Source organism: Octodon degus, unplaced genomic scaffold, assembly GCF_000260255.1.
Source record: "Octodon degus isolate 3935 unplaced genomic scaffold, OctDeg1.0 scaffold00088, whole genome shotgun sequence".
In the NCBI taxonomy this organism is placed as follows: Eukaryota; Metazoa; Chordata; class Mammalia; order Rodentia; family Octodontidae; genus Octodon; species Octodon degus.
The window spans coordinates 4210323-4224382 of record NW_004524664.1 but is presented as its reverse complement, the minus strand read 5'-3'; the positions used below and the strand labels follow the sequence as shown (position 1 = coordinate 4224382).

General features: G+C 41.1%; 1 protein-coding gene across 4 annotated transcripts in view; it reads right to left on the bottom strand.

Annotated features, from left to right (window-relative positions):
* Positions 1-14060, bottom strand: part of Nsd3 (nuclear receptor binding SET domain protein 3) — a 136207-nt gene that overhangs the window by 4250 nt on the left and 117897 nt on the right. For 3 of the 4 annotated variants that reach the window (XM_004637246.3, XM_004637249.3, XM_023721965.1), the window contains 5 exons: positions 11805-12007; positions 10888-11000; positions 10066-10335; positions 2787-2903; positions 428-569 (listed from right to left, as the gene is read on the bottom strand). In XM_004637246.3, coding sequence (XP_004637303.1) covers positions 428-569; positions 2787-2903; positions 10066-10335; positions 10888-11000; positions 11805-12007 — 845 coding nt within the window. The remainder of the gene's footprint in view (positions 1-427; positions 570-2786; positions 2904-10065; positions 10336-10887; positions 11001-11804; positions 12008-14060) is intronic. The other variant, XM_004637248.2, reaches the window with a different exon arrangement.

Genomic DNA, 14060 nt, shown 5'->3' with positions numbered 1-14060 from the left:
CAGCTGAATACATTACAGACTGCAATAATCTGGAGAAGTAATACCCAGGGACCACAGAATCTGCTATGCCTTCTCTGACAGAAAGGCTTTAGCTAAGGCTTTTTATCTTTCCTTGGCAGAGAGCACTCAACTCCAGATACAACACCAAGTCTTACCTGAGTTAACAGCTGAGCATCCACCCTTGAAGAATAATGTCTTGCCCTCAAAAGACAACTTTCACCCTAACTCTACACCTCACCCTTAGCCTAGTCCTGACCCTGACCCTGGCCCTCACCTTGACTGTGAGAGGCTCAGGAAGAACATGGTTTTCTTAGGGGAGGTTTATTTTTCTTTTTGGTGCTGAGAACCAAACCCAGGGCTTCCAGCTTGCCAGGCAAGCATTCTACCGCTGAGCCAAATCCCCAGCCCCAGCACAGGGATTTCTCACCTGCAGGGATATCACAAAGAGCAAAGAGTCCAACTCGAACATCTCCATTCACTGTCCATTTCTGTGTTTCACAATTTGGATTACAACTGTGGTTCATAAAACGAGAATAATTTCCTTTTGGGCCAGCGTCAATTATACGGTCCTTCAGGGAGAAAACAAAAGGAAGTTTCCTTTGCCATGAAACTAAAAAAAACTGTTTCAGACATATCCAGCTGAGTCCAGGCCACAGGGTAGCAGTGCCTGCTGCCAGCTGGTGTTTGACAAGGATGACTGTACACATGACACACCTTGTGCCATGTCCTAAGTTTTTTACTTTGCTTGATAAATTTTAAGTTCAAGTAATCAACGTGGAATATAGTTTCTTTCTAAGCTTGCTTCTAGAAACAAACACCATAGAAAATGCTACTTTCATTAGTGGGCCTTATGTTTAAGCATTTCCTGATTAGACTTTCAGATAACTATATGGTATCTTATTGTCAGCCTTTCTTTCTTGCTTGAAGCAGGGAACAAAACTATAGCGTGAACAAATACAAGCCATAAAGACAGAAGAATTAAAAATGAGAAAGCTTCTCTAAATGAAGACTTGGAGCTCAGTCTGACAGGCTGGCTGTTATGGTGTGGGACACTTTCCAGTAGTGACTAATGCATTTTCACTTATACTAGAGTTCAAAATACAGTAACAGGGGCCGGGGAGATGGCTCAGTGGAATAAGCGCTTCCCTGGCAAGTGCAAGGGCCTGAGTTCAAACCCCGGTTCCGAAAAAAAAAAAAAAAAAATTACAGTAACAAAAAGGCCACCTACACCTGAACTCTGGTGATCTGGATGAACTCCAAGGACTGAGCTTCTCAAGTATTGCTTCTCTGGCTGGAGGCCTGCTGGCCAGGTAGGTAGGATTCAAGGAATCAGACTACAGCATTATAAATAGTGGTGTTTTACACTCATAAAATATGTTTATGGAAATTGTAGAACTTCTGAATAATAGCACATCAATTAAAATTCTTTCAAATGATCCCTCTTCCTATTTATTTTTTAATTTTTTTTCCTCTCTTTTAATTGTATACACACTGGGGTTTTTGGGGGTGGTTTTGGGGATTAAACCCACGGCTTCCCCTACTGAACTAAGTCCTAGCCCTAATGCTATTATTATGACTCCTATTAGAGATTCTGGGACAGACAACATGGGTACTAGTCTTGTTTCTTTTCTTTTTTTTTTAAGACTGAGTCTTGCTATGTGGTCCAGGCTGGACTTAAACTCTCTAGGTAGCCCAGGTTGGCCTCAAACTCGCAGCAATCCTCCTGTCTCAGCCTAAGGGCTGGGATTACAGGTGTGCACGACCATGCCCAGCTAGTCATGTTTCTTAAAACTGTAACAAGATACTCAACAAATCACTTATACTTGGATCACAGTTTCCTATCCTCTACAAGTAGAGGACTGCTGAAAAAAATTCAATGAAATAATGAATATAAGGGATGGCCAAATAGTTCAGCAGATTAAAGTGCCTGCAAGCAGGTGCAGGGGCCAGGGGTTTGAGCCCTTGGCCTGCCATGCTGGCCCTGCCTCCAGGATGCGCTGAGACAGCAACTGAGACTGGGCGTGGTGGCGTATGCCTATAATCCCAGCTCTTGGGAGGCTGTAAACAGGCAGATGACTACGAGTCCAATCTAGTAGTGAGACCCTGAACACCCTATAAACCCTTCCCTAAAATACAAAAACATAAAAAAAAAGAAAGAATATAATGTGCAAATACATTCAGGTCTTATAATTACACTAAGAAAGTATAGGTTTCACTGTCATTTCTCTTATGACAGTGCTCATTTTTCCAACTCATTTCTTAAAAGGTTTTAATACATTGATTTGAGAGTTTTTACTAAATTAGAAATTTAATAACAGTGCTGATTCTCTCCTTCAGTGAGAAACGGAAGCTCAGGGCTTATAGTAACTGAGGAAAGAGCTGGGACTCATGTCTACAGTGGACATCATTCTCAGTCTCTCTCAAGAGGCGTGCAAGGCTTCCAGTGACCCATCTTGTACTTCTTTTTTTTTAATGGTAGCAAAGTTACACTAAAGGTAGGAAAAGAAATAGGCTCTATAAAGTGAGTCTAGGCCAAGTAAAAGTAGGAAAGGAAGTGCATGATACGTCAGTGTAAGGGTGAGTCGCTGTGCCAAAGAGAACAGGCTCATCTCATACTCTGTGTAATAAACATTTTCTTGTAGGAAGCATGGTGGCTACTGCAAATCATTATCATTTTCTTGACAACAATCAAAAGCAAGTGAATTCAACCTTAAACCATGAAACAAGAACAAATAAACAACAAAAAAAATCCCTTTTTCTTACCCCAAAAAAAAAGGCAATTTTACCTTGGTAACAGTTAACATATAAAAATTAGTTACACTGTTCTCGTGAGCTCGCTTGATTCGAAGTCTGCATTCTTCTTCATCAATTAATTCACCAACATATTCATTTACAAATTCGCCCTGCAGAGAGAAGCATGCAATATGTAGTTGTAAAATTAGTGTATTACATAAGAAGGCATCCCTTAACAGGTACATAATCCAATATAATTATTTCTTAGTTGATTGGTTGTCTGATTAACTGAGTTAAGAGTTTCCTATGTAGCCTAGGCTGCCATTGAATTTATGGTAACCCTTCTGCCTCAGCCTTCCATGTGCTGGGATTACACGCATGTGCCACTATGCATATTTAGCTAAAAAGAATTCTCTGAGACTCTGACCTGAACCCTAGAAATAAATAGTTGCTATTTATTCATGGCTGCTCAAGTGGAGACATTTTTCTTGTGTAAGAGCCTCAAAAGCTTGCTGCTTCCAGCTGACACATGGCTGTGCCTGAGACCTGAGCACACAGCTGAGCCTGGTTTCTGAAGCTGTATTATCAGAGCCTGTTCCTAGTTTGTAGTTTTGAGAGAAGGATCACCAGTAAGAACTGCAAAAGATGTAAATTTGAAGTAAATCCACTCTGCTTTTGTGGTTGAAAATTTTAAAATAATTATAGATATTTACAGAAAGTTAGAAAAGAAGCACAGAGAGCTCTACCCTTCACGGAACCTCCTTCAAAGGTAACATCCCTGGGAACACTACACTAACACCAGCAAATGGCACTGGCACACAGCCTCATCCCATCTCCCCTGGGTTACATGTGTGTGTCTGTGTGTAGCTCTGGTCGCTCTGTCAGATGCAGTCACACGGGCATCACCATGATGAAGACACACAGCTGCTCCTTCACCTGGGGCAGCAAGGACCATGCCCATGCAGTCACACATCCTTCTACTAGAGAGCACCCGAAAACCCTCATCTGGGCCCCACTGCACTAACTGTGCCACCTCTCCGAAGACCTGAGAGTGTAATCATACAATATGCAGCCTTTGGAAATTCCCTTTTATTCTGGAGACACTTGAACTATGTAGTCTTGGTGATCCTCCTATACTCTGGTCTTGTACTCTTGGAGATCCTCTCAGCCTCCTGAGTAGTAGGTTAATAGGCATCATACCTGGCTTGAAACAGGGTTTTTTTTTTAAAAAAAAAAAAAGACAAAACCCTCAGGCTAATTTCCTTCAGAGTAATAGAAGCTGTGTGTACCATGGGTTGTTTTTAATGCCAAGCAGAACTCCTCAGAATGGAGGTACTGCAGTTTAACCACTGCAGTATGGTTTGTGTTCAGTTGCCCCCCCGCCCAAAGCCTCATGTGGTCATAGGGCAGGCTTCTAGAGTTTATGACCGATTTGAGATCCAATGTTAGGATTATGGGTATGAGTGCTACACCTACCCTGGGACAGATACCCTGAATGCAATATAAGGAAGGAAGAGAGGCTTGCTCCCCTTTCCTAATTTAGGGTGTCAGGTATTTTGTCCCAGCAACGAAAGAAAAGTAACTGAGATAACCACTCATCCACTGAAGAACACATGTGTGGTCCCCAGATTTGGGCTATTACAAATAAAGTTGCTATGAACATTCTGGACAAGTTTTCTGATGAATATATATGGCTTTATTTTTCTGGAATAAATGCCAGTGATTTGTTTGATTTTTTAAAAGAAAATACAAACTATTATATAGCCAGTCCTTATGTTCTCCCTCCACCCCCCACCCTTGCCAGAACCCAGCACTGGCTGTGCCATTGTGGCTGCTCCAAAGGGGGTGCAGTGGCACTGCATTTAACACAAGAAGAAGCACTGCGCACGCACCTACACTCTGTGTTTGTGATTACACGGTCACTAAACTTTCACCTGCACAACATAGTTCATTCAGCCTAGCACAACAGCATGGTGTACAGGGTTTGCAGATACTTCAGAAAACAATAAATGTCCTGGGAAAGAAACATGCATTTACTTATTATTTCACTGAGAGCTCTTAATATTAGAACTGCTGATAGTAAATATCAGTAATCTAAAGACTAAAAACATAAGCCAATGCTCTTAACAATGCTCTCTGTCTCCCTGTTTCTGTCTCTCTCTCTCTGGTCTTCTTCAGACAGGGTCTCACTATGCAGTTGAAGCTGGCCTGAGGCTGGCCTTGAACTCACTGTATAGCCCAGGTTGTCCTCCTGTCTCATCCTCCCAAGTGCTGGGATTACAGATGTGCACCACCATGCCTGATTACTCTCCATTGATAAAAATAGGTCACATATCTATATTAAGAGAAGTCAGGGGAAAATTGGAAGGCCCAACCCTATCCCTTGCCTGTGTCAGTCCTTCTTTGGCAATGTGCCTTGGGCGACACGGGCAAGGACACCTACTGGCTCCACAGAGCTGCACACTTATACCCCCTGGGGAGTAGATACCAAAAAGCTCACCAGAGTTTTCTCTCTTGTTCTTATTTATTGCACAAATTATGACAAAGAGGCCAAAAATGTATTTTCATTCATTATGGCAAGATCATAAGTAGAACAGTTAATCTTTCCCCCTTTGCAGTTTCTGCTCATGAAGGACTCAGTGTTCTGCGCCTTCACATCTGATGTACTATGAGCTTCCAATGGCTTTTTCTCATAGCGAGTATTCAACCTGAGCTGATGGACACTACTTTACACTCCTTCATGGTATCACAGCCCTGAGTAGAAGACTGCTTTTTCTTTTTAATGTATTTAGTAAAGGGTCTACAGGGTCTCACTACATAGATAGGACTCATAGTGATCCTTTTGTTTTCAGCTTCCCAAGCGCTGGGATTATAGGTGTGCACCACCACGCCCAGTCTCAATTGCACTCTCAGTGTGCCCCAGGGGCGGGGCTGGCATGGCACACCAGGGATCAAACCCCAGTCCCTGCATCTGCCTAAGCAGGCACTTTCATCTGCTGAGCTATCTGGCCAGCTCTCAGACTGCATTATTATATGGCTACACTGGTACTTCCTATTATTATTTTAGCTATTGTATGGCAAAACCTTCCCCCTTTCTCTTTATTTATTTTTTGTATTTTAGGGAAGGGTCTACAGGGTGTTCAGGGTCTCACTACTAGATTGGACTCGTAGTGATCCACTTGTTTATAGCCTCCCAAGAGCTGGGATTACAGGCAGGTGCCACCATGCCCAGTCTCAACTGCTGTCTCAGCACACCCTGGGATGGGGCCAGCATGGCAGGCTGGGGGATTGAACCCCTGGCCCCTGTGCCCACTTGCAGGCCCTTTAATCCGCTGAGCTATCTGTAACACACAATAAATAAAAACAAAAGGTAGTAACGATATGATAGGAGGATTTCAGGATGCCATAAATTCTTGAAAATATAAATTTACATGCATGGTATGTATAACATTAAAGAAATATGGCTTTTTTTGCATTATGTAACATTTTAAACATGCTTGGCCTCTGACTGCAAACTAAATCAAATATCCGATGCATCTGCAAATCCTGCTGGATCTATCTACCTTTGACATGTCAAAAAACCCAATCACTGCTCACCCAAGGCCCAGTAGTGTCACGCAAAGTCATCTCTTGCCTCTGGTTTTCTTACCACTTTTTCCCTTCTCATAAACCCCACACAGTCCAGCCAACATTATGCTCTAAAACCCAAAAGTATAGTAGACAGACTCTCAAAGTGATCACATGACCCCTGGCTTCTGGTGCTCCCCCCACTGTACAAATCTCCACCCCATGTGCAGGACTTGTGATTTGCTTCTAACTGACACCATCAGGCAAGGGCTGTAGCAGGTGTGAGAGTTAACTGTGGTGTCAATTTGATGAAGAATAAGAATCACCTAGTGTACTAGCAAAGTTCTGGATGACTGATGTGCTGAGAAGGAAGATTCACAACAGATGTGGCTGGCATCAAACAACAGGCTTATAGTCTGGGTGTAATAAAAAGGAAGAAGGAAGACGGAAGAAGGAAGGCTTGCTTCTGCTTCTTTGGAGGAGCTCCCACCTTTGCGATTGCACTGGAGGCCATCTCCAGGTGTACAGTGCAGACTCTGGCTTTTGATACCGCAACTGCAAGGTCACAGTAGACACTGCAGTGAGCTCCAGGCTTTCGACTTCTCACTGGATGCTCCAGCTCTCAGGTGTGCAGATGGTTCTTTTATCCCTGACTTTGAGGGCAGCCATTGTAAGCCTACCTCACAAATACTTTATATCTCACAGGTATGTTTTACATTAAAGGTGCTCCTCAGTGAACCCTAACTGATACAGCATATATGTACTCATTATGTGACTTCATTCCATATGGACTTGGTGTCTGCTTTGCTGGAAGCTCTCCACCCTGCTGGCTATAAGGAAGCAAGTGCCTCTGTAGGGGACCTGAAGCCAATGAGGTTTATCTGAGAAGTGATTATTGCTAATTGTAGGGGACCTACATAGCAAGGTACTATGGGCAGCTCCAGAGGAGAGCAGTATCCAACCAATGGCAAGGCTTGTCCCCCCAAACAGCACAAAGACACCTTGAAGGTCTCACACCCACAGCTACAAGAAGCAGAGTCCTGCCAACAAACTCCTAGAAGATGATCTATCCATAAGCAATGCTGGAAACCTCTACTTCAACCCTGGGAGACCCTAAGCAAAGGAGAGACCCGAGTTAAGTATTACCCAGATGGTTGGCCCACATAAACTGTAGATAGTACAGTGTATTGCATTCTAAAGCACTAACTTTGTGGGAATACTATAACAAAGCAATAGAAAACTGCTATACCTCAGGGCATAGTGGCACATGCCTATGATTCAGGCTACTGCCTTAGTGGCAAGAGGATCACAAATTAAAGGCTAGTCTAGGAAACTTAGGCCTTGTCTCAAAAAATGAAAAGGGCTGGGAATGTAGCCTAGTGATAAGATGCCCCTAAATTTGACACCCCTAGTAAGTACCTCCCCATATGAAGGAAAAAAAAAAAAAAGAAAAAATTATATCAAGCCAGATCAAGTCACTCTCTACTAAAACCCTTTGGGAGTTTCCCAGCCCTAACCTACAGGCTGCACAAACCCTGCCTCATCTCCCCACCCTGTTCATTCTACCCCACTTCCCTGCCCATGAGCATGCCCACTATCCCCAGAATGCACTGGACCTTGGCCTGGGTTTTGTTTTCCCTCTGCTGTGAAATGTTCTTCTGTGTCTACCCAAGCAGCTCTTACTTTACCCATTCAGGACAAATGTCACCTCCTCAGGAAGCCCTCAATGTGCAATCTAAGACAGCAATCTTTGTCTCCAGCTATTCCCTTTAACCAACTTTTCTTGTTAGCAGTCAGTAGTATTTAACAAATTTCTATTAACTACCTATTTCCTCTAGCAGATCCATAAAGGAAGGGCTTTTTAAACTATTATTTCTAAAGTACCTAGACAGTATGTGGCACATATGAGAAGCTTAAATCTGTACTAAATTAATGAATTTCACTCCAAACAATCTAACTTACAGAAGGAGGTGCACAAAAATAGATAACCAACAGTGTTTGTTCTAGAAGAAATCTATCTATCTAGGAAATGGCTCAATAAATCACAGTACATTTTACTATGAACTACAACAGGGCTGTTAAGAATGAAGTGAGAGCTAGGTGTGATAGCACATGCCTGTAATCCCAGCACTCTGGAGGTTGAGGCAGAAGGATCATTGTGAGTTCAAGGAGAGCCTGGCCTACATAGCAAGTTCAAGGCTGGTCTGACCTGCATAGGGAGACCCTGTCTCAAAACAAAAAACCCAAAAATATATATGTTATTTTTTTTAAACAGAAAAAGAATGTGATCATACCTATGCTGAGAAAACCCTACAAATATACACTTTATGAATATATGCACTTACTGAAAAAAATCTAGGACATATTTGTAGTACATAATGGTCACACACCTCATGGGAGTTGGTTTATGTATTTATGTTTATCACTGAACAGAAAAAGGTCTAAAAGGTTGACCAAACCATTAACAATGGTTATTTCTGAGAAGGAAGCTAGGAATTGTAGGGATGAAGGAGAAATTTTATTCTTTTCTTTCTGGTACTGACTTTACTCCATTAGAAGGTATTTTTAAATTTCAAAGGTAGTTTCTAAGAAGGAACAGAGGAACCAGTGAGATAGTTCAGCGGTCTGAAGTGCCTGCTTAGGCAAGCTTAGGCAGCCACAGGGGACCATGGTTCAATCCCTGGTACCACATGCCACACCAGCTTCGCCCTCAGGGCAGGCTGAGCCAGCCAAAATAAATAAATAAATAAATAAATAAATAAATAAATAAATAAATAGGCACAGAAATGTTGAGAGCAATTTTAAATTTCCCACTTGCTCTGTGTCTCTCAGCGGACACACCTCCAAGTTCGTTGCAGCAGATGGTACGAGGCAAAGAAGAATGAGAATGGGATTGGGCTGGAAACTTGTCTGAAATACAGATTATTCCAAGCCTGTGCCAGGTCTAATTTAGCAGAGACTATTTGCAACAAGGACCTCAGAAGGCTGCCAGGAACTCTGAAATTTGAGAGTCACTCTTTGAATAGGATTTATTGGAGATACTCATTTTTCTTTCACTTTTTGACATTTAATTTTTTTTCTATAATGGGCATTTTTTATGTTAAGTAAAGATATCACTTTGAAAAACTCAAACTGTAAGACTGAAAATATAACTATTAAAGATCTCTTTTTCTAATTTTGCATAAAAAATTAATTTTTGAGAATTGAACCACCTTCAACTAGGCAGGGCAGGGATCATCATTAAGTCTATTTCAGAGATAAGAAGTGAGGCTGAGGGAAATTAAGAGACACAGTGACACATTTATGCCTAATGAATTAAGATGTTAGCTTAAGGTCCCAGGTTTCCATCCTAGTACATTCTTAGTTTTCCTGTAATTTCTTTATTGAGAATTTTACATTGTGTTGCTCAGTAAGTTAAAACATACTTCCAGTAGAAAATTACAAATGTGCCTTCTCCATTTTATGAAAAGGACTCTTAAAGTTTATATCCATTTTATTTTTCCTATTCTTACCACTTTGGTGTATTGTTTTTTGGTTTTTTGAGACAGGTTTTTACTATGCATCTGAGTTTGGGCCTGAACTCACTATGCAGCCCAGGCTGGTCTCAAACTTGTAGCAATCTTCCTGCCTCAGCCTCCTGAGTGCTAGGATTACAGGCTTATGCCATCATATTCAGTCAATCCCAATAAATTTTGTAAGCAACCCTAAGAAACTCAGGTCCTAGTCTATTACACCAGACCCCTGCCTCTTTCCAGTGCATGCTACCTTCTTGATGCTCCTTTTGGTCCTGAGGCCCCAGCCTCTCCGCTCTGTTTTGATGATCTCCGCATCTGGGTACAGCCTCTTTGTAAAGCACTGGTTCTGACAACGGTCTCCAGCTGGGCACACCTGTGGGTGACACTCGTATTGCAACATTCTGTTCAGACACTGCGATTCCAAGCCACAGGGGTTCTCATCAGCAGGCTTGCAGTTACAGCGGGGGATCTCTGACAGGTCAGCAACGTGGATCTGTACCTTCCCTATGACTTTGTTAGCCTAGGAAACAGAAGCACAAATGAGAAGTAGAAGGTAAGTGCACTGTTAGCAAATGGACAGGAACAGAAATCACCATAAACACCATGGCTATTCTGGCCTCTGTAGTATCTTGTGGTTAATTTCCCCAGAAATAAGCTAGTAACTACCTCTTTTTAAACAGACAATCCTCATGTGTGCTTTCACTTACTTATTTGGTATATTTCTCTTTCCACTGCTTGATGGAAATTTTCGTAACTGAAAATATGCTTGTGAGCTTTTTGGAATAAAGGGGCTAAATGCCTCTATTTTCATTTGGCTAAAGGGTAACCTAGTAGAATAAGAGCAGGATTTCACATGAGCCGTGTTGCCCCTAGGAATGAAGAGGTTTGTAGGACATGTCAGAGCCCTGTAGCTAGGACTCCATTTGAAGTTTCCAATAAACAAGCGGTAGATTTCAGAGAAGACTAGCTGATAATTAGCAGAAGTTTCCACAAGTCAAAGAGAGCCTTTACTGACAAAGTAACACATTTCATCTTTCCTACCAAATACCAGTGTTCTTATGAGTAGACTCACTTTGATGTGTTTGTAAGGAGGAGGTTTTCTTGAGTTTTTTTCAACCTCTAGTGCTTCTTTACTTTCTCTTTGTGCTTTCAATTCCTGGAAACGTTTTGCAGCTTCTTCCAGTGCTGACAATAACATCAAACAAAGTACATAATTATCAAAAAAAAAAACCAAACACAGTGATCAGAAAGTAGGTTTGTACCACCTTCCCAATGTCCTGCATTTGCCCCAAGAGGTGTTTTTTCAAATTCTATTCTGTAGTTTACCACTTGCCACCAGTGTAGGCTAGTAACAAACTAGAACATAACTCATGGGACATTATACTCTCTGCACACTAATGCCGCAAGAGCAGAGGCCCCACTTCCATGTTACAGACCCCTGCTGCTGACCTTTTACTAGAATTAATTCCACTTTATCCTTACCCAAAAAGCCACATTTCCTAGCAACATACTACAGAAGATGCTTTAAGGTTTTTACTACCCTTATATGATGAAGAAGCTTCACTAAGACTATTCCCTTAGCCAGATGTGGTGTTCACACCTGTAATCTCAGCACTCTGGGAGGCTGAGGTAAAAGGACCGTATTTGAGTCCACTCTGGGCAATTTAACCATCTAAAAGACCCTGTCCCCCAAAAGGGGGAGGAGTGGGTGTGAGGGTGTAGCAGAATTCAAAGAACCTATGTTAAATTTCCAGTATGGGAAAAGAGAAAGAAAATTCCCAGCATAATCTCTGATTATAGGAAACCAGCTAAAGAAACTCCTTTCACATAAACAGCATAGTCTATTATACAGAAATGCATTTCAAAGTTGGTTCTGACATGATCAGAAGCTTATGTATGCAAGATCATAATGTCAGGAAATACTACTATGTGGGCAAGTGAGGAGATGCCAAGAAACCTATGCTGGAGCCTTTGATCTGAGTGACTTACCTTTCTTGAAGGTCTTGTTAATACTAGTCTGCCCCTCAGCAAAGCTTTTGTCTCCTTCAACATATGGGAACACTCTGCCTTGGTGCACCCAATAGTAGTCATGAGAACCAAAGAAGAACACGGGGAAGTCTCCTAAGTCATGTTTAAGGCCTTGGATGTTCAGCGGTACAGACCTGGGATTGCAGATCTCTGCTGGCCACCATCTGAAAACAAAGTCAATTTTATTTATTTATTTATTTATTTTTTTATTTTTATTTTTTTACAAAGTCAATTTTAGACTAAGAAAATTCTATTTTTTTTACAAGGAGAGAAGGGAGGGAAGAATCTTATAGTTTGCAATTTTCATTCAGATCCTAAGAACACAAAATAGTTTATCTTTAATTCACACAAACCATGCATCATTGAAAACGTTATTAATTAATCACAATAATTTTTCTGAGACAGAATCTCACTCAGGCTGGCTTTGATCTCACTATGTAGCCCAAAGTGACCTGTCATGATCCTCCTGCCTCAGCCTCCCTAGTATGGGAATTACAAGAATGTGCCATCACACCTGCCTTTAATTTATTAGTAATTAACAATAAGCAACAGACTAAACAAAGTAGGCCATGAACATGTAATCTAGTTTATTTCTTTAAAAATTTTGACATTTATAAATATATCATAAAAATGTTATAAAGCATAATAACTCAGTAACACTGAATCTACAATACAACAACAAATGGAATATTATCAGTTCTATTCCAAACCAATTTTTATTCTAGTTTTTCTCCTACAATGGACATACTTAATACCCTTGGAGTTATAAAAGATTATCTTGAAGGCCTAAGAGTTCATTTCTAATAGTCAAGGGAATCATTCTTTTTTTTTTTTTTTTTTTTTTTGCGATACTGGGGATTGAACTCAGGACCCCATGCTTGCCAGGCAAGCACTTCTTCTACTGAGCTATCACCTCAGCCTAAAGGGAATCATTCTGAGAATAAATTGATGCCATAGTAAAGAATGACATTTTCCCTCCAAATCAGCATTTTCTGAATCTGTAATAAACAGGGCAAACACCCTTGGTCAAGACTTTCCATCAGCTGATTTCTTTCTCTCTTTTTTTTATTTTGGAGGAACTGGGGATTGAACTCAGGACCTTGTGCTCGCCAGGCAAGCGCTTATTCTACTAAGCATCAGTTGATTTCAGAATCTAATTTGTCTTAGATCATAATAAACATGGGATCAGGCAGAGTAAAAACATAACCATTTCAGGATATGAAACTGAATAGTACAAATAATCAGTAAAGAAACTATCTGTAGGGGACATTTGACATTTCCAGCAAATGGACAAGTCAGGAACTAAACAGTGAAACTTTTCAAAGGTAAAAAAACAAGGCCGACCTCAGTGATTCTCACATGTCTTTTGTTGTATATAAAATCATCAGTATAAAGAGTAAACACACATAAACTTGAATTTTTTCAACCTCTAAATATGCTTAATAAAGCCATTTCTCTTATTTTTTAACTTTTATTAAATTTGCAGTATATCATGACTGCACTTATTGTAGGGAGTTGGTACCTGTACAGAACAGATTTTAACTTTTCCCCCCTTTCCCTAAGACCATTTCTTTGTATCACTTAGAAGATAAGTGACAATGGTTGTATCCCCAGATTTATGTGGCAGAACTTGAATACCTGTCATCTAAAAGTACCCTGCTGTCCGTTTAAGAATTAAATCCATGGGTGAGAATTTATGCTCAAGTTGTGGAAACAAAAACCACTATTTTATGAGCTCAGTATCTTGGTTTCTCCTCAAAGTGGCTAGGAAATACTCTACACTTGTTTCAAAACCATGTCAAGGTAACTAAGCATGAACTTGACAGAAAGGGACACGTTCTGTGAGGAGTTGTTTCAGGGCACTGTGTTTTACTACTTATTGAAAACAGTAGCCTATGGCCATCAGTGGGCCTGACTGGAAAGAAATTTTATAAGAACCATTTCACTGGGTCAGCGAGATAGCTCAGCAGTCTAAAGTGCCTGCTTAGGCAAGTTTAGTCAACTGTGCAGGGATTGTGGTTTGATCCCTGGCACCACGTGCCATGCCAGCCCCGCCTCCCGGGCAGGCTGAGACACACACACACACACACACACACACACACACACACACACACGCAATTTTCCAGACATAAGTCCTTCAAAACACAACAGATGGACCTGACCTAGGCAGAAAAAAAATGGAGCCCTGCTTTGGGCTTCCTTCAATGTGATTAAAAT